Source organism: Tachysurus fulvidraco, chromosome 1, assembly GCF_022655615.1.
Source record: "Tachysurus fulvidraco isolate hzauxx_2018 chromosome 1, HZAU_PFXX_2.0, whole genome shotgun sequence".
Classification (NCBI taxonomy): Eukaryota; Metazoa; Chordata; class Actinopteri; order Siluriformes; family Bagridae; genus Tachysurus; species Tachysurus fulvidraco.
In genome coordinates this window covers 29,178,298-29,205,058 of record NC_062518.1, presented here as the reverse complement: position 1 = coordinate 29,205,058, position 26,761 = coordinate 29,178,298, and the positions used below count along the sequence as shown (strand labels likewise).

Below are 26,761 nucleotides of genomic sequence, written 5' to 3'. Positions count from 1 at the left end.
TCTGGGTCTCTAAGTTCATTCTGAAAGGGATTTAAGGAGTTCATCCTCATCATCCTCTGTTCCTAAACCGCCTCATCAAGCCTGTCACCTGCTCCAGACCTCTCTCAAATCTTCTCCATCATCACATTATACTGCACCCATCCATCTCCCTGACCTTTCTGGCTCATCCCGGCCATCACGTCCCACTCATTATGACTTTACTGTACCGGCATTTACTCGTGCTCATCCTCCAGCCCTGCCCAAAATCTTCCAGCCAACAGCAGGCTCAGGTACATGCATCCATAAAGAGAGTGTAGTAATAAAGAACACCACAGAGGGGTGCTGCTCACTGGATGGGAAGTGCACACAGGACAGAGCTGTCATGCAATGCTGGAAAACCTTTTTTTTTTCTAGTCCATTGGGTATTTATTGAGGTCAACCTTTTACTTAATGGTGAGACTAGAATGAAGGAACATTGCTGTGACTAAACTGGGGCCTCAGCAGTAAGAGACTCCTTAAATAACCCTAGGCCATGTGTTTGTTGATAAACTAATGGCATAATGCACTATAGAAAGTTGTATTTTCTATAGTAAGGGTCTCATAAACTGTCTGTTCTGTTCAGATTTAAATACCAATGCACAGAATTTATAGTCTTTGCATTTAAAAGCCTTTGTCTGAATCCCATGGTAACCTGGAGAGCATCCTGTGATTTTGCTCAAAGAAGCAGCCATATATTCTGCACTTGTCTTTTTTATTCGTTATGAGAGGGTCTTGAACACAAGAGTAACATAAGAACAAATCCGAGTAAGAAACCTTTGTTCTTTCCTCGTGAGATTTGTATCTGTTTTCGTTTAACGTATATCTTTTCTTGCTTTGCTTCTTTTTCTGATCCTTTTAAGTTCCTGTATCTGTTTCCCGAAGGCCCTCAGGGGGCCAGGCTGATGTTAGTATCGCCAAGGTCAGTAGATGTGTTGCTACATCTCCACGACCCCTCTCTAGCACATTTCCTGCTCCCAGTGCTCCTCCTTTCTCTCTTTCCTCGATCTTCTCCTCTTCTTCTCAGCAGACTGCTCCACCTGCTATTTCTTGGACAGGTAATAACAGTTAGATCTTGGCATTTTGGTGATATAACGTGTTTGCTTGCAGTATTTTAATATGAAAAGTATCTATCAGATGTGTGCATGGCTTGGCTCAGCAAATTGCCAGTGATTCTCCATGGTGCTGCTGTTTCGACCATGTTGAATTGGTGTTATCCAGACTAGGTTGTGTGCATGCTGAGTGTTGCAGACCACCAGACTGATCAATGATAGTCATCACAGACAGCCTGATTAATGTCCTCTAATGAATTGCATCTACTAGGACAGAAATTTTCAGTACCAGGTCAGTCCAAGTGCACTGTGTGAGCGGCATTCAGTGAGTGGTGTTAAGTTGTCTGCATAGTTTATGTACCTCTAGATTTAACAAACTTGTGCATTGGCTGCATGCGACTCTCAGTAATATTTCAAAATATTAGCACACAAAATACACCTGTTTCTTTGAATATTAAGCTTTATAACAAATGTTTAAAGCAAGAGAGAGACTGTGAGTTACTTATGATACCCCATTTGTAAATTGAACCACCCCATGCGGGTTTGCTAGTTTGGAAATCCCTCAATTAAAGTGATACAATGACATGATGTCATTTATACAGCCTCTCTGTATCAAGTGCAGTACCACATGATTTTTGATATAAAATGAGATATTCCTGTTATTTTTTGAATTTACAGTAGTATGATACTAGACATCCCAATATCCTCCTTAGAAACTCTGAATGTTGTGGGTAGAATTGCTAAAAAAAGATACAGAGACCTGGCCAGGATTAAGGTAGACAGGTATCTGTTTATGAACCATGGCAAACCTTGTTGTTTGGGAGAAAATGCTATAAACTGATCAGCCATAACATTAAATTGACCTGCCTAATGTTGTGTGGGTCTCCTGTGTGCCACCAAAACAGCCCTGACCTGTCAAGGCATAGACTCCACAATGCCTCTGAAGGTGTGGTGTGATATCTTGCACCAATACATTAGAAGCAGATCCTTTAAGTCCTAGGGTTAGTTGTGAGTTCAGGGCTCCAAGGCTCAGACTTTGACCAGCACATCAAAGATGCTTTTTTTGGATTGAGACCTGGGAAACCTGAAAGAGGCCATTGTCATTAGGAAATATCTCTGCCATGAAGGGTGAGCCTTGAGCGCCTTTGTCGACAGTTCACTAGGTGTCCTTACTTGGAGCACTTTTGTTAGGTACTAACCACTGCACACCAGGAACACTCCACCAGAGCTGTTTTGGAGATGCGATGAACCAGTCATCTAGCTATCACAGTCCGGCCCTTGTTGAAGTCACTTATATATTTTCCGTTTTTTTCCTCATTAAACACATCAATTCAAGAACTGACTGTTCACTTGCTGCCTAATATATCCCACCCCTTGTCTGGGATATATTAGGCAGCAAGTGAGTGGTTCCGATGTTATGGCAGATCAGTGTCAAATCATAATTAGATGAGGGTGTGTATGGAACACCTTTCACAGTATAACTCAATCATTTTGTTCACCTGCCTTTTCCAGATTCTTTGCATCTTGCTTCTGGTTTCACCCATCTTTCTGTGTTTTTTCCCCATGTCAGCCACCTCTGCTGTTGCCCCAGGAGCACGGGCACCTCAGAGTATTCCTCCTTTTTCTCCCCCGATATCTGTCAGTAGCCCTGATTCTTCTGTACTTGGCACCTTCCATCCTGGCTCTGTACCTCTTCCTGCACCTTGCCCTTTAAAAACCTGCCGTGAGTCAGAGCTAGGAACCACGATGACCAGGCCCACCAGTATGCCCTCAGCATCAGAGACAGGTATAAAAACCTACAGGGAAATAAATAAATTGGCCATTTTCTAATTGATAATTTCAAACGGAGGACTAACTGTAGGCTTCAAATGTTAACAGTGTAATACCAGCTTTCTAACTAATTATAGTTGTTTAGGCCAGAAGATGACTAAGGAATTCCATTTTCAAATGTAATACTGATATTTCATTTGATTTCTATTTCTCTTTTTCTGTAAATGCTGAAAATCTCAATTAACCTTGATACTTTCTTTTCCCTTCCCCCCAACATTCTTTCTCACTCAAACCTATCATTCAGCATCATGGCAGAGAGAGTGGAGGTCCCCTGAAGTAAAACCTAGTCTCTGTCCCATACCCATTACCTTAGAAGAACCTGTCCATCAGCAGGCAGTGCAAAGTTCAGACTCATTGCGCCGGCCTGCCTCAGCATCATTACCTCCTTCTGCTTTAGGTCCTCCCCTTAAAAAAGGCAGTTCTTTTAAGTCTCCCATTAATACAGCCATTTCTCCTTTACCCTTCTCACCTGCTCACTCTTTTCATGTTGCTGTACCTTCACCTGTCAGTCTTACCCCAGTCCTTGATTCATCTCTACATACTGATACCTCCCTTGCCCCAATATCTAATTCTCCACACACTCCTCATCCCAATGTTTCTGCTCAGCTGTCATCTGTCCACTTTTCTGCTCCCTTTTCAACTGCTGCTGTTGACCCTGAGGTTACAACTGATGCCGCTCAAACAGGTACAGGTACAGGCAAGGTCTTTGATACAAGTTTGCTGAAAGCTGTTGTCACTTGCTAAACCAAAGATGTACTATTTTTCTTGGTTTAACATGCACATGTTTGATCTTTTTGAAGGGCTGTGGTAGCTTGAGCCCTTAGAGTTGAGCATGGGTTTTGTGACTTTGTTTTTTTGACCCTGCATTTAAACATTTTCATAAACACTTACCTGCACACAACGTTTTCTCTTCTTTTGCAATTCTTTTGCTGCTTGTGTGTCTTAGACCCTTTCCTTCAGGTTCAGACGTTGGAATGGAGACACCAGGTTGTCCCCACCGTGTTTAGACCAAACGTACGCAGACCTACTGGCCCCTTTATTGTGAACAATCCTACAAATCCCTTTTCCCCTTCTTCTCCTCCACCTGTTGTTCCTGGCTCCCAATTTCAGTCCCAAACAACCATCGCTCTACCCCTTATTGGGCACATTCCTGTACCGCCCTCTGATACAAGTAAAGGTACAAATTGGTGGCCTAAAGTTTCAGAGCTACATGTTATAACACGTGAATGTGCATGTTGAAGGACAAGCTGGCACTGTGTCTTAAGAGTGTGAGTAAGCTTTATAGAAAATGCTCGCTGGAGGGTGTCGGGGTAAAAGCATGTCTAATATAATATATGTGATGGTCTGGGAAAACTCATGTTTTTGACTACCTACTTTGACTTTGCAAAAATCCATTCCCCCAGAATGATGTAGAAAACCTTCCAAGTTTCTATAGGATTTCTGTAGGACATCAAATCAGGTAGATAAGGAGCCAGTTTAAAAATGGGCCAGTTTAAGAAAAGTAGTCATTCTTTTATAATTTTTTTTTATGTTTTATTTGTTTTATGTGCACTTTCCCGAAGAAATCCTCTTTTTTGCTCTTTTTTGTGTTGGTTCTATTTCACATATCCCATAAATGCAGAAACATAAAACAAAACCATACCAAATTAATCAAAATAATCTCCAGGAGCAAAAACACAATCAAATACTGGATCTAGAAAGGGATACACACAACTGAAATATTACTTAGAATGACAAAAAAGACAGGTATCCAACAGAGGCTAGGTAAAAGCTTTGTGTGACAAAAGGGATTAAATTAGGTAGCTAATTATGTAAGGGACTAATTATTAAACACAAAACCAGTCAACAAACTGAACAGGGAAGTGAGAAATAAAACCCAATTGCATGGAGTTGACCTCAGGTGGCCTAGCAGGGAAATGTCCCAGATATCCGAGATGGATATGCCTATATGCAAAACAAACAAACAAAAAAAATAGGATATTTATGTAACAGAAAAGAAAGTTGATTCAAGAGCGACAATGAGGCTTTGGTTTGTCAAATGCCTGACCTCAGGTGATGAGTCTAGATAGCTCAAAATATTTGAAAATTTTAGTACATGAATAGTATTCCCAGGCTGCCACAAATATCTATTAACTAAATTGACCAACATTTATGATAAATTATGGTTTGTTTAATTACAAACTTTAACAAAACTTATTATCTGTTTGTCTGGTGAAAGTATTCATCCCTTTTTTTAATTATTATTATTTTGTTTCTTTGTAAATGTGGACACATGACTTGAAAATGTGAAATGTAAAGGGGTGAATAATTTTAGACACGCAGTCAGTGTTAGTTCTGTTCCATGCTGTGTGAATGTAAGTATGCTGTGCCACAGAAAGAAGTCTTTGCTAAGCTGTAGGGCTAATTCATAGACATTGCTGTGTCAATAGCATCAACTCTGTTCAAGACGTGGAAAAAATCTCCACAACACACTTCAAATAGTGGCATGGCATTCATCAAGCTTTACATTTTTGGAAGCTCAGGCACGCTGGGAATTTATTTTAGAATAAACATGTATGTATGTATAACTCTGCAAAGCCATGCTTGCCAACTGATTTTGCAAGTATAGCATTCGTTAATATTTTTTTTTTCTAGATTTGCACAGACAGCTGAGCATATTGCAAGAGGAGGATTATCCCAATGCAGTCTATCCTGGTAAGAGCTGTTTTGAATGTCACTTCAGTTCCCACTTCTAATCTACTTGTACTACAAAACCTTTCCACGTTATGTTAAGGTGAGGAAAATGCAGATACCAAAACATCAAATGCTCAACAATCCGAAGACTTTGGATCATCCAAAAGCAAAGCTGAACATATGATCATAGCCAATCATAGGTCAGACAGAGAACCAGCGTTTCAACAGCAGATGGTGATGCCAGCACCAAGGTGAGTGTCTGATATTATAACAGTATTTTGAGTGAAACAAGGAAAAGCTTACAAATTAAAAAAAAAAATTGAGCAAACAAACAAACAAGAGTGCAAAAGTTTCATTAGAGCTAGCTTTTGCATTAAAAAGTACATTTTGGGATACAGACTTGAAAACACACAAGGGAATCTTCTAACAGCTTGGTACATATATGTTTTTTTTTTTATTATTATTTGATTTTCATTATTTGATTATTTGAAATGGTTTTACTCCTGTAGTCTTGTCACTGTCATCTATCATCCATCAATTTTCAGAAAGTTACTTTTTATAAAACTCTTTTAAAACTCTTTTCATTATATATCTCTGCTGTTGGTTGATCTTTATTGTTCAATTCAATTCAATTCAAGTTCATTTGTATAGCACTTTTTACAATGGGCTTCGTATCAAAGCAGCTTCACAGAACATAAACATAGAACAGAACATAAACATTGCACAATGACAATAAAGTTGAATCTAATCTAATCTAATCTAACATAGTGATTTGTCTAAAGCTGTTGGGGCTTTTTCTACAGCTTGGCCTTTTTTTTATGAATTATTTTTTGGAGTCCTGCCAAAGCTTTACTGTTAGTATGTGCTTTAATTCAGAAATCAGTTTATTTAGTAATAAAAACAATTTGAAATTGACTTTACTAAGTGAAACATAGCATAATATAGCAATGGTATATAGTAATACTCTGAAAATTTAGATTAATTCTAGCACCATTTTTATACCTTCCTGAACTGTGTAGCAAAGAAAAGTTATGTTTGTTAAGGATAACAACAAATAAGGCAATATAAAACAGTAAATCAGTTTTGTTCATAACCAGTTATCGTCATTATCACGCTCTGACTTTTTACCTGTTTGTACATTAGGGGAGTTCTACATTGTGTTGTCTTCGTCTTCGCTGTTTTGTGTCGCTTTCTTGTTTTTGAGTTTCGGTTTCTTTTCTTTTCCCCAGTGTGTTCCATCCATTTGTTTGTGTTTTTATGTAATAAATAATGTTTTTGCTATTCCTGCCTTTGGGTCTGGGGTTTTTAACACTGAAGGCACACCTGTTTTCTGACAGCTTTAGTATGTTTAAGCAAAGGTAAAATGACATCAATGAGCAAAGATAAAATGACATCAATGAGTACCAACTCATCTCCTAGAAATGTAACTGCCTGATGAATTTAGTTCCATCCCAAATCTTGCATATATTATCTAATTCATTAATGGCTATTGATGATCTGGATTAAATGTGTTCAATCAGGACTGGAAGTAACATCTTCAGGATGGTAGATCTCCAGGAGCTGGGCTGGTATATAGTTTAATATAAGGCTGCTAAGGCTTTGTGACCTCCTTAGATGTGTTAGTTTGCCAATAGAAATAATACATTCAGTAATTACAAGGTAAATATATTTGCGTTGTTTTATTTTAAACAAGTTTTACTTATGATAAGAGTTAAAAATTTGAAACGGTAGAGCAAGCATTATACTAAACACATTCTACCTGTTAATTTGATCTTTCCTTTGAGAAACTGGTTTAATATCACAATGTCATACACAGGTATATTTTATCATTTGTCATGTGTTTTTATATTCATCTGTACCGTCACTTTATTTTGTGATGTCATCACTCCAGTAATCCTCCTTGAACAGTGTGCATTAATTTTTGTGAATGCAAATGTTGCTCTTTGATGTTTTCATTTAATTTAATTTTATTGACAAGCTTGGAAAGCTTTGTTGTCCGATCATTATTCAGTGTTATTTTCCTATTCATCAAAGTGGTGCATGAAACATTTATCAGTTTGTAAACAGAATTGGTCATGTCATGCATGGAGAAATTTCACTTTAGTTTTTCTCCTTCCCAGACCTGAGAGTACGGTCTCTCAAATGCAGTCTACCCCCAAATCCCCCAGTGTCCCACAGGCCCATTCATATGACATGGGTGTGGCTGAGAAGACACCTTCCAATACAGCTTTACAAACTATTCCATCACCTGTCATAGACAAAGAGTACATGCCCCCCTTGGCTGAAGTATCACAAGAGTCAATAGCGGTGCAGGCAATTTGTCTGGATAAAGAAGAGGGCTTAAAGCTTACAAATGAGCCTACAAATTTGCACAATATCCCAACAGATCAAAATGAAGAAGAAATAAACCTTACCCCAGAGTTGACATTTAGCCCAGAAAAGACTAAAATTGATCAGGGGTAAGTCTAGCATGACACAGCATGGCTACACTTAGCTTTTGTATTTGCATTTACATCAACTTAGCTCAGATTTTTTTTTGTAGCATGTATTCTGTGTAGTCATGCATAGTTGCTCATTTTGCTTCATTCCATCTGCCCTCTTTGACCTGAATTCTGATCTCCTTGTCCCTCAGAGCAAAAGGTATTGCAGTTTTCCTTCCCTTTTGTCCAACAACACCTGTTTCCCCTTGGTCATCAACATGTGACAATGGATCAACTAGGATAAGAGAGGAGGTCAATAATCTCCCCACTGGCTACCAGAAATCAAATCAATACAACGAATCTGTGAAAAATATTGCACATGTATCAGAAAGTTCTGATAATGCACACAGTCCACAATTTGCACAGGTCCATAAGGGAAAAATAAAAGCAGAAAATAATGAGTCAAATAAGAGTGACTTTTTTCTGTCTGCTGCAAAAGCCTCACACATTTTTTTATTCCCATCTGGGGAGGATATTAAAATGGAAGAGGATATACCGTGGCCTAAAGATGAAAGTTTGTTACTGGAGGACAGTCAAGAGAAAAGAATAAATACCGTGGCACCTAAGGATACAGAATATCAAGACAGACAATACTTTGAAGATGCACGCAAGTCTCAGCTGAGCAAAAGTACTATTCCGGACATCTCCTTACTTCAGAGGTCAACGGTTGATAATTCTAAGATATACAGAGAACCATGCATGGTCAGTATTCATCCATCCTGCCCAAGAGCTGCATTTATACCTGGCTTGCCATCCTTATACTTGCAAGAAAATGCTATCAAATGGCTGTCACTTGAAGATACAATAAGTGTAATATCATGTAAGAAGGAACCAGCTATGCTTATTCACCATATGGGAATACAGTATAATGACTTTAGAATACTGAAAAAAATGATTTTACTGAAGCCATCTTGCCCAAAATCTGTCAGCGTTCCTGGATTTCCATCTGTAGCCCTTGATACTGTGAACATACCAAGCAGCGTTAATTTCCTCCCAACTTGTTCGAAAGCCTCAAGAATTTCTGGCCTACCTTCAAGACTATCATTAACAATCGCAGACCCACAAAGCTGGCTCAAAAATAACATGATGTTATGGGAAAGGAAAAAAAAGAAAAGTAGGGTGCAGATCCTGCACTCATTTAAAAAGAGCTCAGATATGAATAAAGTAATGATTCTTATAAGACCATGTTGCTCCACAGCACCTAAGGTTCCTGGATTTCCATCTATCCCAAGGTCCATACCACAAGAGCATCAAAGTATCATAAATATGTTACCATCCTGTCCAAAAATGTCCAGTATAGCAGGGTTCCCTTCAGCGTTTCTCAGTATTGAGCAAGATCTCTTACTGTACCAATCTGACAACACACCACTGTTTGTGATGCAAAGTACGAAGGATAAAGTAAGTGTTATTCATGATTTGGGCAAGCCATATGATGATATTAAACAAGTGAGAAATATGTTGTCACTGACATTAACATGTCCAACAACTGCTGCTCCTGGTTTCCCATCTGCACCAATCCATATTGACAAAGCCCCTAATGCAGTCAATCTATGTCCAACTTGTCCCACAACTTCAAAGATTTTTGGCATGCCTTCAACATTGCTAGTCATCGAGCCAGACGATAAAAATAAGCATACAGACAGTGTAGTATTGTGGAGAAGAGAACTGAGAAAAATTGAACCACACATTCTTGTTATGTTTATGTATAATGCAGAAACAACCAAATCAATGAGTCTTATAAGATCTACCTGCTCAACACAATCAAGGGTCCCTGGATTCCCATCTACCACAAAGCGAAGTTCCCAGAAACACCAAAAAATCATAAATATGATGTCGTCCTTCCCAAATAATTCAAAGATTGTTGGTTTCCCATCTTTAACAATTATGAGGACAGATCAAGATATTCAGCAGTGGAGATTAAACAGTGAACGATTCATTCAAATGCCAAAGAAGAGAATGTCAAACATTATTTTGAATCAGGTTTTAGACACATTTAAGGAAAACATTGATTTTGTTAAGACTATGGTGGCCTTTGTGCCATCATGCCCCAAACAAGCATGTTCTCCTGGCTTTCCATCCATAACAACACCAAATTATGAGAGCTCATGGTGCTTCCCATCTGTACCACTACCAAAATCAGAAAGGCATTTAACATCGCCCAGTGCTATAGATACCTATACCCCAGTGAGTTTAGAGTCATCTCTCACATCAAGCTTTTCTATGACACATCAGCCTATTACAGTTCTAACAGAAGAAAACAAAACTTCAAAGGAGTGTTATGTCGCAATGCAGCATATATCAAATAGTTCAGATGCAAATGAACTGACTCATATCAATGAAACTAAATTGAATGCTAGTTCCTTGGAAGAGACCAAAGAAGATATAGGAGTCTGGACAAAAAGTGGGGAAGGCGAAAAGGGAATTCTGGAGAGTGGGTAAGTTTGGGACATAGTCCTGCAATGCAGAAAATTTAATTTCTCGCCTTATAGTCAGTGGACAATGCACAGAATAATTTTTCATATACCCTGTATTTAGCAAAATAGACTGCAGAATGTGGCATTCCCTACCTCCAGACATGCCATTATTACTCACTGCTACAGAAAGGTGAGTTACAGTCGTAGTATCTTGGACTAATGCTATACAGGATAGTTTTTGATAACAGCTTCATTTACCACTCTATTTCACTACTCAAAGATGAAAAGCATTTGCTCTGTATCATACGAGATGCAAAGCCTCTCGAATCAAATGACATGGCAAATGTATCTTCATGCTGCACTTTCACAACAAGTCTGTCTGAGTCTCAATCAGGGTGGACCTTTTGCTTTGCCTGCTGTTTGGTTTGGTTTGAATTTACATCAAGTGCAATTGAACAAATCTAAAAATGCTTGCTGAGGGTTGTGCAGGGCTGAAAATGTATTCGTAATACTCATTAAATGATAAAATGAGCTTCACAAAGTATGAACAGAAATCATAAAAGTCACCCCAGCACAGAGAACACAGACCCGGCACTCAGTAAGTTACCTAGATTAAAATATTTTATCTATCTTGTGTTCAATAGTCCAGATATCCAGAAAACATCTTATTTCTGTAGCACAACAACTCTGTCATAACTCTGCTTAATTTTGTGCATTGTGGCTAAGTTTAGTAGCTTACATCTACAGATAAATGCTCCCCATATCCCAAAATACACTGCATGTTTGGTTCATGTCCTGAAGTTGATACAAGGTTGCATCACTTTCTAACTGCAATTGAACTGTGCTTGAGTTGCATCCAAGTGTGATTCTTGAGTTCTAACCTGCCTATATGAATCACAGCAAAGAGGAAAACAAACCAGGATTAGATTCAAACTGACTTACCACTGCATATCCGAATGTTCTCTCAGACCCCGATATAGTGCAGAGGAAATTGTGAGAGTTTGAATTATTAATGCTGTCTGTATTTTTGCGGTATTTCTGGGCTCTGCTGTTTACAGGAGTTTGCTGTATGATTAATTTCAGGTTGTACATACAAAAATAAGTCATTTGAATACCATCTGTACTTGCATACCTTTATGACAGTGTTTTACTTCCTTCAGAATTGAACGCACAGATGCTGATTGCCAAACTACAGATGAATACACACACGGGGAACACTCTGCTTATGATGGGTATACATTTGAGAACCTGACACAAAGACCACAACAACTCAGATCCAGATATGAGGATGAAAAAGAGACAGTGGAAGACATGTGTAATTTGGAGCCTTCGCTTTGCAGTGCTCAGTCCAGGCCACTGCATGTCCAGTGGCTACCCAACATGGCAGATCTCTTTCCATCATGTCCAAGAATTTGTAGAGTTCCAGGGTTTCCATCTACAGCTATGACAATTACTTATGATACAGAGGGAGTGGACTGGCCTAGAGATGCAAAGACATTGTGGAAAAAGGGACCAAAAACAGTAGAACCCATTCAGTGCATGGAAATATCTCAGTTTGATACAAAAATGATTGGAAATATTGTATCACTGGCCTATTCATGCCCCCGTGAAACAAGTATTATAGGTTTTCCTTCTGCCATTAGTGGAAAAATAGTAGAAATATCCTCCAAAAGTACACCTTGCAGCAAGACATCCAGAGTAGCTGGTATACCCTCAAGCTCCGTAATTCAAGAGGATAAGCCAGATGTGGAGTGGCTAAACAGGAAAGGGTGTTTATGGGACAAACAATTAAAGGAAAAAAATGCCTTCATCATAAACACACCAGTTCAGTATACTGAGATTTCCAGTATGATAGTGGCAATTGTTCCAACTTGCCCTGAACGAACAATCATTCCTGGTTTTCCATCTGCACCTTACTCCAAAGAAGGATGGAAGTGTGAAACCATGGAAAAGTGCTCAATAGTATTTACTGCATCTGTAGTGGCTGGGCATATTATGAGAAATACACCAGCAACTCAAGTAGATGGATTTGCCACTACATCAGAACCTCAAGCCAAAGTTGTTCCAAGTGTGTCAAAGCTTCATCCAACGTGTCCAATGATCTCTAGAATTCCTGGATATCCATCTAAACAAGAATCTATCAACGTGGAATGGATCAGTGATCAGACACTAATTTTAAGCAAGCAATTCAATGGAAAAACAGTTCACTTTACAGACAATTCTAAGGATGCAGAGTATATAAATAAAGATATGACTTTATTATCCACCTGCCCTCTTGCAGCACGCATTCCAGGTTTTCCTTCTGCACAGAAACGTAAATTTCAGGAGCCAAAAATGCAAAACTTTCGTCTGTCTTGCCCAAAGCTGTCCCACATAGCTGGATGTCAGAGCATACAGACTCCTAGATCATCAAATTGGCCAACCAATCCAATAATTCTGATGGATAAGCAAACTAAGAAGCCTACAATTATTACAAAGAAAGCAAAAGAGAACAAACAATTTATTGAAAGAAATGCTGCTTTGGTACCAGTGTGTCCTTACAAAACCTGCATTCCAGGTTTTCCATCCGTTCCAGAACCAAAAATGAAAAATATTCTTCCTGCTTGTCCAAAAAGGTCTAACACTGTTGGATTCCCTTCTAAAGAGGGAACAATGCATTTAGATTGGTTAGTTGATAGCCTAAATACAATTCAGCTGTGTCGCAGTGCACCAAAACAGAAGTTATTTTTTATTAAGAACAAAACAGACGAGACCAGAGACTCACTGAAAAACATGTTTGCCTTATCACCAACTTGTCCAACACAGACATTAATAGCAGGATTCCCCTTTGCACTAAAACCCAAAGTTTCTTTCAATATGGTGAATCTTCAGCCATGTACTTCAAAAACGTCAATGATTGTCGGGCTCCAATCAAGAGAGAGAACCTACACAAATATATGGTTTTTTGAGAAAAAATCTTTGTGGGAGAAATCATTAAATACAAGATCAGATATTCATGACCAGTGCTACTTTGTATCTCCTTGTGACCAATTAGACCATGACAATAGGAAGAAAATTATTGCTTTGGTACCAACCTGCCCAAGAGAAGCTCAAGCCCCTGGTTTTCCTTCTATACCTTACATCAAAGTTAATAAATTCTATTTACGTAAAGAGTCGGACATGAGAAATTTACTGAATTCTTGCCCAGGGTTTGCTCGTGTTCCAGGCTTTCCTTCAGTAAATTCAGTTATCTCAGTAGAGCCATCATGGAAGGTTCTAGAGATGCCAACATGGGTTAAACCTGTAACACAGAAATCGGTTTTAATTGCAAGTACAACCCAACATTTTGACCAATATGTAAAAATTGAACAGCTTGCACCATCATGCCCTGATAAAGCTAGAATCCTTGGATTTCCATCTGTAAGAAAGTTTATGTATTCAATGACTGCTCTCTTACCATCTTGTTCATATGCATCTGGTATAAACGGAATGCCATCTAGGGACAACATAACTCAAGATCTTGCTCAGTTAGACAGGGTGTTACCTGCTCTGCCACTTTTTGCAGAAAAACCTATGAAGACAAATACACTTTTGGTTTTTGATGATCTTCGTACAGTTGAGGAAAAAACAGTTATGTTCTCTTTGGCCTATTGTTGCCCAAGCAAAGCAAGAACTCCTGGATTCCCATCAATGCCTACAATACCTTCCACACAAACCAGCATGTCTGTAGCAAACCACACTCTATCCCAGACCCAAACAGAGCCCTGTGAAATGGTGCTGAATGTTACACCTCATAAGATAGACAAATTGGATCTAAATATGGATGTCAAATTATCTGGTAAGACATACTGTCAAAGTGTGTTTTACTTAATATGTCTCTTGACAGCAGAGTGAACATTAATTCAATTTTTTTTTAAGATACATCCACAGAAATAAAAAAGACAAAAGAAATTCATGAAGGGTGAGTTCATTTGTGCCTGTGGCATGGTATGGTGGTTTTTTTTTTGGTAATGTCTTCCTTTTCAAAAATTATTTGCATGTTTTATTTGTGCCATTTGTATTTATTGTTCTTGTAAATATGTGTCCCTCAACGTATTGATAATAAAATAATTAAAAACCTATTTGAAGAACATTTTGTATCTGCAAAAGAGAATTTTGAATTTTGAGTTGCATGAGTGTGTAGTATATACTGTGTAGTATACTGTACACAGTACTGGACTCAAGCCTGGACTCGACTCTATCTTCTTAAGACATCCAATTATCAGCAGAAGTCCACTACATGAAAATCAAACCTTGGAAGAACACACTGTGGACAACACTACAGACTACTCAGAGATTGATATAACATCTGGATGGGAGGTACTGGAGGCAGAGGATTCTTTTACAGAAAAAGAAGCTTCAGGGCTTGTTGAAACCATAGTTGGTGTTTTTCACAAGGGGTAAGCAAGAGACTAATATGCAACATGGAAGATGACTTGAAAACGTGTTTTGGTTAAATATGTTCACATATTAGTAGGTCAGTTTTCTAAGAAAACATATACATGGCAATCATAAGTGTCTGATTTCAGCACTATTAAAACACAGGTCTGTGTTTCTGTGACCTTCTAATATGATTTTTCTGCATGTTGGGTCAAAATGTTGCCTTTCTAGATCAGTGCATACTAGATCATTGTTTACCTTATTAAAATTCCTTTTGCAGATATTATTTATTTGTTTGTTTGTTTGTTTGTTTGTTTGTTTGTTTGTTTGTTTATGTTGCACGCATGTCTTAATATTATCCTGACTGAAAAAGATTTTAGCTTAATTTGAATGATATTGGCATTTTATACCCCACTCAAATGATACATTTTACTCAGTTTTGAGACAGTAGCCGCAATGTTGCAGTCATCTGGTTCTGGAGAGGATGCAGATAGCCAGTTGACCACTGATGACCTCCGTTGTTCAGTGGATCCGGAAAACAGCATTAGCGTAAAACCCGGACTGTCTCGGTGTGAACCTGCTGAGGAGCCGATCCAACAGAAGGCGTTACATGTTTCATCAACTGAACCTCAGGTGTTTAATATCCCAGTAAGTGCTGAACCACACACGTGGCACTTGGCTGACAGTCGGTCTGAGACGTCCTTGTGCTCTAAAGATGTTGAAAGCTGGCTTACTGGTAACAGAGAACATAACCAGATGAAGAAGTGGCCTCCACTAACAGAAGCAGACCTACATGAGATTACCAAAGAAGAGGAAGAAAATGTCCCACTCACTTTACCTCAAAGCAGTGAAACATCCAAAAAGAAAATTTTTGATTTTGATGAGAATACTGAAGAAGAGCTTTTAGATAAGCCATTCTTGAGCGAGAAGGGGTGAGTGTTTTCTGAGTGTCAGCATGACTTCAACAGCATGTATCCAGTTTTCCTTTTTGTTTTGTTTTGTGCCACTGAATTTTTTGTTCTGCAAAGCTTTTCCTGAAGCAGCCTTGTGTGTTTGTGTCTTGAAGTCCTAATGGATGAATTAGTTGATTTGTCATGTGCACGTGCATTGATGAAATGCTGGATTCTTGTACAAGGTGTCGTTTTGAACCTGCTTTGTAGTAGTCTTTGTTTGATAGATGTACGAGCTGCTTGTTTCTAGCTTAGATAATAGTTTTGCTGCTGTTAATGGGAATGTTCTCGGAAGTAATTGGAAGGGACTTATTTTTGTAAAAAAAAGCAATGATTTGTATTCTCATCCTTAAGGCCACAGAATCATAGGGCTCAAGAAATCTCTGCATTTCTTCAGCCTACAAGCAGCAAGCCTCAGAGAGAAGACATGATGACATTTTCTGTAACATCCCAACAAAAACAATCAGCAGTTGGAAATGAAGATGCCTCTGTTTTAACATCCAGTCAACCACCATCACTGAAGTCTAGCCTGAACTCCAGACTTCAAGAATGTTCTTTGACCGCAGTCATGAAAGACCAGAAAACAATTTCTTCTTGCCCAAATGTATCAGTTTCTTTACCTTGTGTCAGCAAGGTAAACAGTATTGTGACAGAGGAATCCTCACACACTAAGGAACATGTAGCTGTTGTAAACCAGGATGAATGTCTATCAGATGTATCAGAGAGCTTGCACGTGGCAATGTCTGGATCGATCACTGAGAATAAGAAGGAGGACAAAGTTGCTGGCAAGCCCATATCTTTAGACATTCCCCTGACATCTGCAGATGATTCTTCTACTGAAACCATGCTGCAGAGTCCCACTGTTCAACCTGTCCCGATGCCTCGGGTAAAGAAGCGCCTTAGTGCTTCTTTACCAGATGATTACAGAGTGGAAAGTGGTACGACTCAAATAAGCACTGGTTGTATTTGCCCATCAGACAATAGTGAGGTATCAAATGTGTCTGGCATTTCTAAAACTTGGGATGTTGGAAATAAAACTGAAATGCAGAGAAAGATGTCCTCCAAAGATATGACTGATTCCGAAACTAATATAGAATCAACTACTGATACCCAGCCTGGCAGTGTAAAAATAGAGCCAATTGAAATCAAGGTGAAATCAGCAGATCAAGTCAAGCTCACAGAGCCTCTACTCCCGGTGCCTCGTATGAGGAAGCGTTTGAGTGCTTCTTTTAATGATGATACTCCACCTGTGACATCTTCAACTCCATTTGTCCTTGATCAAGGACAAAAAGAAGCACCTCCACCAGTTCCAGCACCTCGTTCGAAGAAACGCCTCAGTGCTACGTTCCCAGATGAAAATCCTTCCGAAGGATTGGTGGAGCAATCTGAAAGCACACCACCTGTTCCTTCATTACATTTCTCGGAAAAGACTGTCAAAGCACTTGAACTAGAGAGTAACAAATCACTATGTAGTCTATCAATTAGTGTGGAAAAATGTACAGTCTGTCCAGAAATTTCTTACACTAATCATGAAGGCAGCAGACAGCTGGGTGAAGACACTGTCAGGGAGAAAGTTTGTGAATCTGCTAAAACAATGTGTGAGACTGACACAAGCAAGGTTCCAGACACTGTGGGTAAAATACAAAGACAAGAAAACAGATCCAGTGAGACAAATCAGGATGTAGAAACAACTGTGAAAGATGATGGGCAGGGAAAAGGAGAAGATAAGGTTCAACTGGCTACTGTGTCTTTAGATGAAACTGCGGCAGCATTAGATTTAAAGAGGTAAGTTTTGAAGGACAGAATTTTGCAAACAGGTTTGTGAGTCAATTATCTAAAAAATAAAATAAAATATGCACTTCCATGTCTCTCTTCTGTAAGTGTTTCTGGATTTTCTTTTCATGGTTGAAAACGTATGTGAACTGAGCATTGTGTAGTAACTGTGTTAAAATAAATGTTGCAGCAAAGTTTTAATAGAGTTTGTTTGTTTTCATTGCTGTTTCCTAGACAAGCCAAAGAGGATTCTTCAAGCCTGCCTCTCCCAGGGCCTCGTGTGAAGAAAAATATAAGCGCATCATTCCAGGATGATACCTCAGTTCCTAGTGATGAAATAACCTTTCCAGGAAAAGAATCTAGCATTAAAAAAACAGTTCTCACCAAAAGGAAAACAACAGCAGAAGCTATGGTCCAGCATGGTAGTTCTCCAGCAAACTCTGCTGCAGCCAATGAGGCGGAGGTATTTAAAATTGTATTCCTTCAGGATGATTTTGAATAAATCTACAGTTTCATATATATTAGCATGCATTTACATTCTTATTACATAATTTCAGACAACAAGCCTTGTAGATTCCAGTCAGTCCCTTCTAGAGTGGTGCCAAGAGGTAACAAAAGGTCACAAAGGATTGAAGATCACAAACTTCAGCACCTCCTGGAGAAATGGTCTTGCTTTCTGTGCCATCCTCCATAGTTTCCATCCTGATAAAATGTATGCATTTTATATTTATTTGAGAAATTATATGTGTAAAATGAATGTGTGATTGTTTAGTTTATGAGTGTAATAATGTTCTTTTCATCTATCTAGGAATTTTGAAATGTTGGATCCTTATGACATTAAGCTGAACAACAAAAAGGTTATTTATTTATGTATTTTTTCTCTCTGTACATTTCAGTATTTTGATTTTATTACAATTTTTGGTGACACTTAATCAACTTTACTGCTGACATCAGTAATCCTTACATGAACACAATGCCTTCAAGCATCTTCAAGGTTTTCAAAGTATTTTGAAAGTACATTGAATATTACTGCACTTTATTGTAGCATAATTGAGCTAAATACTTTTATGCAAGTTTAGTGTGATTAAGGTATCCTCCAATTAATATACATACTCATGCATTGCTGCTGAAGTCTCACTGATGAAATTTTTAATCAGCTGTAAATAAGCTGAAGCTTTTATAACAGTGACACATGCATGGTGTCGATAGTTAGTAAATTTGTTTGAAAGCATTAAAATATATATATCTAATGTTTGAATTGATATATATCTTTAATTGGTTGATATTTGAACAAAATCAAATTCATCCGTATTGCTTTAAGCTAAAAGTTGACAATTTGACTAAAATGTTTAAGTCAAGAAGAATCTAAGGAGTAATATAACTGAGTAGTATCCATATTTAAAATATTTGCATATTCAGAAGATACGTGGTGCCTCTTGTCAAAATAAATGTATTTGAGTGTCTTTTAGAATATAAAAAGCATATAAAAGATTTAGAGTGAAGTACTAACTGCATTTTGTTCTATTTAATAATCACTGCTACACCGATATCACACAGGCTTTTGATGGCTTCGCTGAACTGGGCATCTCCAGATTGATCGAGCCCTCTGACATGGTACTACTGGCCGTGCCTGACCGACTCATTGTTATGACTTACCTGAGTCAGATTCGAGCACACTTTACTGGCCAGCAACTCAGTGTGGTACAAATTGAACAGAACAGCAATGAGTCAAGCTATGCTGTGGGAGAGAAAATACAGAACACAGACCCTGAAGCTGCTGCACGCTATTATGCCGAGAAATTCCAGACCAGCCAGCTTCCTCAGGAGACAGCTGGGAATGTCCCTGACAAAGAGACTAAGGAGAATCTAAATACAAGTGTTAATGTCGTACCACCACCTCGACCCAAACGGACTCCAGGGGCAAGTCAATCAGGAGGCTCAGGGGGAGCCCACGCTCCGATCGCTCCTCCAAGAACTCACTCTTCATCCACCAAGGGCTTTTCACATTTGAAGGATGCAGATTTGGTAAAGAAGCGGCGATCACAGATAAGAGGGGAGTCTTTTGAAGAGAATGAGCTGTCAGAGAAAACAACTGAAGCGGAGGTAATTTAGAAAGGCTTTAGATAAGAGTAGCATTGGGAATATTTAATATAAATCACATTTTGAATATGTTCAATTTCCACTACTTTTATATTATATTATATTATTATGTGTCATTTCTTTTTTAATATCTGTTAACACAAGTGATAAGAACTATATAAACTTGTGCACTTATGTGACTATAAATGTTTAAAACCTCATTAATTAATACATTAAAAGGAAGAAGGCTGTGGTAATAGATGAATAAAAGACTTCAGCTTATGCTGTTACTGGAAAATAATCACAATTTTCCTGGTGGTAACAGTGACTCCAATGCATCACACTACACTGCTGCTGATATTTTCCCTGTAGCTTATGCCCATTTTAATTATATTATATATTATTATATTATTTAGAAATGTTGGATTTATAAAATTATGTAATAATAGCATATACTGTATAATTCAGGCAGTGAATCTTGTTGTGAAATCAAACCACTGATGTTCCCTAGTCACTTGCTATACTTGCATGAAACTTGTTTGTTGCTTTAACCCAGAGTGGAACAAGTCATACTGAGAGTGGAGCAGCCAAAGCACCCTCAGGAGGATGTAAGCAGTTACTTTGTCAGTTAGTTCCTATAATCAAGATAAGTGCTTTTTTTGTTTTTAATACTGGAACATATTTGTCAGTTGCTGAGATTTTGAGGATAGTGTTCATAAAAATGACTTAAGGAACTATTGGTTATTTTTAAATAAATGCTGTATTTTATTTTAAATAAATTTACATTTTAATTGTGTGTGTGTGTGTGTCTGTCTGTTTGTCTGTCTGTCTGTCTGTCTGTGTGTAGTGGAGTGTGGAGAACAGGGAAAAGTTGGAGCTGGCCAGGTCAGTTTTTCCATTTCATTACTGCCATTGTTTACGCTATTATGACCTAATAAAAAAAAAACATACTAATACAAAAGCCAACTATGCTTTATGTATTTAAAGGGAAATATGTATTTGTTTAGGATGTCAGCCAGTATGTCCTAAGTGAGATGCAGGCCGTGGAGGCAGAGCAGAGGCAGATAGATCACCGGGCCGACATTGTAGAGAGGAAACTAAGAAGAATTATGGAGTCTGGTGAGCCATATGTATATAACTGTGAATAATACAGTAATACAGCATCATATTAATATTTTTAAAGAGGAGTAATAACTTGACCTAGTACTATCAGATTTCTTTTTTGCAATCTAAGAAATAAATGTGAAATCAACCAAACAATGTGATAAATGGAGGTGCTTGTGATATTTTTTTTCCAATTTCCACAGAATTTCAACTGATTTGGGGCAATATGCATTGTGTGACAACACAAATTCAGCCAAATCACAAAAACTGTATTAGAATCTGTAGAGACGAACTGGCTACAAATTGCTCACAAATTTAATGCATCAAATTTCCAAAACTGATCATATACAGAAGTTTTGCCTGATTGCACAAAAGAAAGTCAACTTGTGTATACTGTTTTCCATTGAAACAATCATTACCATTAGTCATGTACTATGTACTGTATACACTGCAAAAAAAAAAAGGAATCTTGCTTATTATGGTAATTGATTTGTACACTATTTCCTGTAGGTAGTGATCGTGTGGAGGAAGAGAAACTTATTCAGGAGTGGTTCATGCTAGTTAACAAGAAGAATGCCTTGATCAGGAGACAAGACCAACTACAATTACTGTGAGATTTTGCACAAAGCATTTTATGTCATCCTATAGGGCATTGTTTGTACTGTAGGATCTACACTAATGACTGCCTGAATATCATTACATGTACTGAAAATACGATCCTAATAAGCTTTCCAACCCTGTTACAGACAAGAAGAGCATGATTTGGAGAGGAGGTTTGAACTGCTAAAGGGAGAGCTTAGAGATCTCATGGCAGTAGAAGGTAATCAACAAACATAACTGAAAAGTTATGGGGCATGTTGAAAATTGGGTAGAAAAATGTGGTGGCAGATCTGTACATTTGACCTTACAGTAGGTCTTATAACAATAACTTGCAGAGGCAGATGTGAGTGCAGGTAAAGCACAAAGCCAGACAAATCAAGAATTGTAAGTAATCTCATAATGATATAGAATCACAGGTCAGACAATCAACAAACAGAGCATCTAGGTGCAGGCAGGTTTAAAAATAGAGAGCAAGGTGAAGATCAATACAATGAAAAATATGTAAGACACGAAAACACTACCTTCTTCATTCATCTATTCACCTTCAGTAAGCACTTCCTCCTGGTCACAGTCTCTTTGGACCCAGAGCTTGTCCCAGGAACACTGGCTGTGAAGTAGGAATGCACACTGAGTGGTAGATCAGTACAGTGCAGGGCACCATGCACAAACACATTCATAACTAAAGACAATTACAGACATGAGCCACCTATAGGCATGTTTTTATTTTCCTCTCCCCAATTCTTTTTTAGAGTGGCAGAAGACTCAGGCCCATAAAACCAGAGAACATTTGCTGCTGCAAGAGTTGGTGTCTCTTGTTAACCAAAGGGATGAACTTGTCCATGACATAGATGCCAAAGAGAGAGGGTGAGCTTTATATAGTACAGATCCATGTGTTATATTTCTAATGGACATCTGCTGTACAGTTCTGTAATAAGAGATCAGAGTCTTAAATACACAGTAGAATCTATATGGTTTGCTTGTTTTGGTTATGCATATTATCGCCTTCATTTCCTTTTACCTCTCCCGATGGTGCAGGGCTTTGGAAGAAGATGAAAGGTTGGAAAGAGGCCTGGAGCAGAGACGAAGGAAGTATGAAAGTCAAAAAGAGAAATGTGTATTGCAGTAAAGGAATAAGATGGTCAAAGTGATGTTAACATTATGAGACTGTTGGCAAACAACAAAAGTCACTTTATATAAAACTAGTGAAGAAAATGGAGAAGAAGAAGAAGAAGAAGAAAAAGAAGAAGAAGAAGAAGGTGGAGAACTGGAAGAATCACCAAAAACCTTAATAGGATTTTGTTTTGACTCTGTAGGTTGCACGTGGAGATTTGTAGTCCTTTTGCACTTCAGTAAGAGAAACTGGTATTTAGGAGGTCACTTAGTGTTCATTTGAGATTCTTTTGTAAAATTTAAGACACTTCTATTGGGTCAAGTTCAGGATACATTTATAAATGGTTTATAAGCAGATACTGCTATACATTGTGTCATTTATACAGTCTGTTGATGCATTTGAACATTAATGTATACAGAATATAATATATTGCTGTGCCATAGCAGTGAATGTATGATTTAAAAATGTGTTGCCTTTAGTACAGGTAAATGGCAGATGATAGCTATCAGTAGATATCAGACACTGAATACTGAAACTGAAACTCAAAAAGAAAACTATTTTTATTAAATACTTTATACTTATGAAGAAAACGATTCTCAAATCTATTCAAAACTACATTCTGACCTATGTGCTACATACGTGTTATTCAACATACAGTGACAGACAAGACTTAACAAAGAAAGGTATTAAGATGTCTGTGTGAACTAAACATTTTAAAGACATGCAGTAAAAGAAAAGAGTTTTGGTTAATCCACCATTTTGCAAAATGTGTGAATTTATATCTGTGTTTTGGTATTTCCTGTTTCCGTGCAATTTGGTCTTCCACACAGAGCAAGAACTTATTAAACTATGGCAAAGCCTGCTTTAAAAAAAACATTTATAAAAATATAGTAAACAAACCACCGTATAGTAATATAGAGTACACACACACACACACACACACACACACACACACACACACACTGCTGCTCTATCTACTGCCATTAATTATTATCCAGTAGATCTTTAATGCAACTTACTGTAGTTAAGTTTTATGTTAATATTATTTTGACTGGTATTTTCTGTTACTTATTTAAAATATAGTATACAAACATGCATCACAGTGCAAAAGCACAGAACCCTGAACTTTTTAGCCTTCCTTCTACCCAAGCTGAAAAGATTCAGTACCAGAAAAAGAAATATATGGAAACACACACACCACTGCAGTTTGCTGTGTAACAGAATATTTGTGTTGACTTCAGCATAAATGAGTATTTCTGAGCAGTTTTTAAAAACAGTATTAGTTTTGACAGTCTCCTTCTCAAAAGCTATTTATGTATGTATTAATCTATGAGTGTCTGGGTGTTCTCTTTTGTTGCATTCTTTTAACGTGTTGAATGTTACCTGCTGAGCGTTCTGGCCTCTGCCTTGCAGTGTCACCGTTTGCTATAAAGAATATAATATTATAAGTATTCTTTTTGTCTTACATCCTGCACTTTTAAAACTGCACTGTTTTAAAGAGTTTGTTGGAAAATAAAAGTCGATTCATATGAGTTTCAGATATCCTTAGCCGTTGTATTGCCTTTAAACATGTTGTCTAATGTTTCATTAGCTTTCATGAACTTTTGCTTATTAGCCGACTTGGAAGATTGACCATCAGACCATCTGAAACTGACCCAAACAAACCCACACCTACAAAAAAAATGTTTCAGTTATTGACCATAATTGTCCCTAACCTAATTATAATTTTTAATTACATTTTTTAATTTAATTAATATTTTATAATGAGATCATATTCAAATTGAAATTGTGAGTTTTAATGTCCATGTTGGGTTAAATGTGTTCTGAAGTACTGCATGATCATATCATGCTTTTCCTACAGCAATTATTCCAATCATAAAAGGAATCACAGGCTTTGATTAAACAAAGATATTGGGTTGATTAAGTTTATTTTCATGTCTGGTAAGGTTATTTTTAGAGAACAATTGTCAACTATTTTTATCCTAGTTTCAGAAAGTATTTTGCAATTTGCAAATTATCTTTAATCTGCTGTTTTCCAAGAATAGTGGAACTGCTAATTCCATGCCTATGACTTATTAAACAGAAAAAAACAAGAAGTGGAAAAGAAATTGACTAATAATTGAAAAAACCATGTCAGCAATTATTTTGCAACAAATGTGGGAAGGTACTTGTACCCGCTATATTCATTATATAGACAGATAGGAATGTGTTTTAGCTTGGCTCTACATTTATTACCTAATCTACTTCAGGGACAAAACACATTACTTAAACATTATAAGATTGTAAGTTTTATAACTATAGGATCATAATGTATATGCATATTATTGTATAATCACTTTGATCATCGTCATTATCCACATCCGTGTTTATAGTAATTACAATATCTATGTTGATCATGATGTATCAGCGCTGCTCCCCATTGTGTTTGCAAAACACTTAAGTCACAAGGTTTTAGACATCATGTTAAACTGATTCCTTACGCAACATGACCTTTGTAGCCGATATATAATATATACATATATACATTATACATACATTATTAGAAATCAGATGTATGGATAGGATGTATAGATGTATGGATAGGATGTTTGGTTGTTGGTCGAGTGAAATTCTTTTCTGTAGAATTTGCACATTTACTGTGATTGTGGTTGATAGAGATCTGGTTGTAATTTGGGAGAATTCACTTTAATTGTGTTTATGGATTTCGTCTGGGTTTGCCACTTTTTGTCTATAACAGTGTACCTGCTATTCCTGGCAGATCATAAGTATTAAATTAAACATGTGGATGTGAGAGAAACGTGAGCAGTTTTTAAAACATTCTAAGAATAATTAAAAACACCTGGGTTTGATTTTTTAGCCCATCTTTGTCATGAACAGCTCAGGAATATCCACATTTTTACCTACAAGCTAGGCAAAAAAACAACAACAACAACAACAAAACATCCTAAATCAGCATCCAGTTCATTTACACCCAAACAACACAACAAACAACATTAGTTCATATTATACCAACTGCTAGGTTTCCAAATGAATCCAAATCATTTTTATCCTAGTGATTTCGAGATTGCAGTAAAACATACTACTTTAATATTAACTAGTTTGAAACAGTAAACTTATGATAAAATCATCGAGTCATTCTTCAATGTGATTATTATTTTATTATTGTTATTATTATAATAATTATTATAGTTATGATTTTTTGTTTTGTTTTAAAATAAAGTGTTTCTTCATCTTCTGGGCAGTATTTTATATTATTTGTTTAGAATTATTATATTGGTAAGGAAAATACTTTATATTGATTAAGATGCAATATTTTATAATGAAAGTATTACAGTATTTGAAACTGCCTGGTGTAGAGACAACAACCTGTTTCTGAACGTTGAAAAACTAAAGAGATGGTTGTTGACTTCAGTAGAGCACAGAGTGACCACTCTCATCTGTATATACTGTATATCGTCAAGAGCACCAAATTTCTTGGTGTTCATCTAGCGGAGATCTTTACCTGGCCAGCAGCGTCTTTACTTCTTACAAAGGCTGAGGAAAGCCCATCTCCCTCCCCCCATCCTGACTACCTTCTACAGAGGGAACCATTGAGAGCATCCTGAGCAGCTGCATCACTGTCTGGTTTGGGAACTGCACCATTTCGGATTGCAAGACCCTGCAGCGGATAGTGAGGACAGCTATGAAGATCATTGAAGTCTCTCTTCCCTCGATCATGGACATTTGCACCACATGCTGCATCCGCAAAGCCAACAGCATTGCGGATGACCCCACACACCTCTCACACACACTCTTCACCCTCCTGCCGTCTGGAAAAAGCTACCGAAGCATTCGGGTCCTCACGACCAGACTGTGTAACAGTTTCTTTCCACAAGCCATCAGACTTTTTAATAACTGAACTGAACTGTACTGAGCACAACACACACGTACATCAACTGTATGGACTGCACAGACCTACACCAAATACACACAATTCATTTGATTGTGTGTTTTGCACAATACTTTACAATACCTCATATAACTGCTACTATAATACTAATGTGTTCATTCCAGTATTTCTGCACAGGCAATATTGTTTGAACATACAGTATTTACTGTACACTGGTCGGTGCTGTTTTTGTGTATTGTCTTCTGTGTATCGTCTTTTGTGTATTGTCTTGTATTTTGATTTTGATTTTGCATTTATTTTGATTTATTTGATTTTTATTTTTATCTTTTGGCCTGCACTGTCTTTTTGTTTCGTCTTGTCCTGCACTGTTTGCACCAGGTTGCACAGATGCAC

General features: G+C 37.6%; 1 protein-coding gene across 10 annotated transcripts in view; it reads left to right on the top strand.

Annotated features, from left to right (window-relative positions):
• The window catches only part of ehbp1l1a (EH domain binding protein 1-like 1a), a 38,119-nt gene extending 14,108 nt beyond the window's left edge, over positions 1 to 24,011 (top strand). For 2 of the 10 annotated variants that reach the window (XM_047815622.1, XM_047815619.1), the window contains 26 exons: positions 15 to 269; positions 879 to 1,073; positions 2,638 to 2,853; positions 3,142 to 3,582; positions 3,844 to 4,074; positions 5,532 to 5,591; positions 5,671 to 5,821; positions 7,691 to 8,029; positions 8,203 to 10,485; positions 10,586 to 10,654; positions 11,625 to 14,281; positions 14,362 to 14,404; positions 14,694 to 14,882; positions 15,300 to 15,794; positions 16,167 to 17,597; positions 17,820 to 18,048; positions 18,143 to 18,297; positions 18,394 to 18,442; positions 19,143 to 19,688; positions 20,221 to 20,272; positions 20,512 to 20,549; positions 20,672 to 20,783; positions 21,279 to 21,378; positions 21,515 to 21,588; positions 22,118 to 22,232; positions 22,404 to 24,011. In XM_047815622.1, the coding sequence (XP_047671578.1) occupies positions 15 to 269; positions 879 to 1,073; positions 2,638 to 2,853; positions 3,142 to 3,582; positions 3,844 to 4,074; positions 5,532 to 5,591; positions 5,671 to 5,821; positions 7,691 to 8,029; positions 8,203 to 10,485; positions 10,586 to 10,654; positions 11,625 to 14,281; positions 14,362 to 14,404; positions 14,694 to 14,882; positions 15,300 to 15,794; positions 16,167 to 17,597; positions 17,820 to 18,048; positions 18,143 to 18,297; positions 18,394 to 18,442; positions 19,143 to 19,688; positions 20,221 to 20,272; positions 20,512 to 20,549; positions 20,672 to 20,783; positions 21,279 to 21,378; positions 21,515 to 21,588; positions 22,118 to 22,232; positions 22,404 to 22,494 (10,616 nt within the window). In that variant the 3' untranslated portion in view covers positions 22,495 to 24,011. The remainder of the gene's footprint in view (positions 1 to 14; positions 270 to 878; positions 1,074 to 2,637; positions 2,854 to 3,141; positions 3,583 to 3,843; positions 4,075 to 5,531; positions 5,592 to 5,670; positions 5,822 to 7,690; positions 8,030 to 8,202; positions 10,486 to 10,585; positions 10,655 to 11,624; positions 14,282 to 14,361; positions 14,405 to 14,693; positions 14,883 to 15,299; positions 15,795 to 16,166; positions 17,598 to 17,819; positions 18,049 to 18,142; positions 18,298 to 18,393; positions 18,443 to 19,142; positions 19,689 to 20,220; positions 20,273 to 20,511; positions 20,550 to 20,671; positions 20,784 to 21,278; positions 21,379 to 21,514; positions 21,589 to 22,117; positions 22,233 to 22,403) is intronic. The other 8 variants (XM_047815628.1, XM_047815627.1, XM_047815623.1 and 5 more) reach the window with 7 other exon arrangements.
• The last annotated feature ends 2,750 nt before the right edge of the window (positions 24,012 to 26,761 follow it).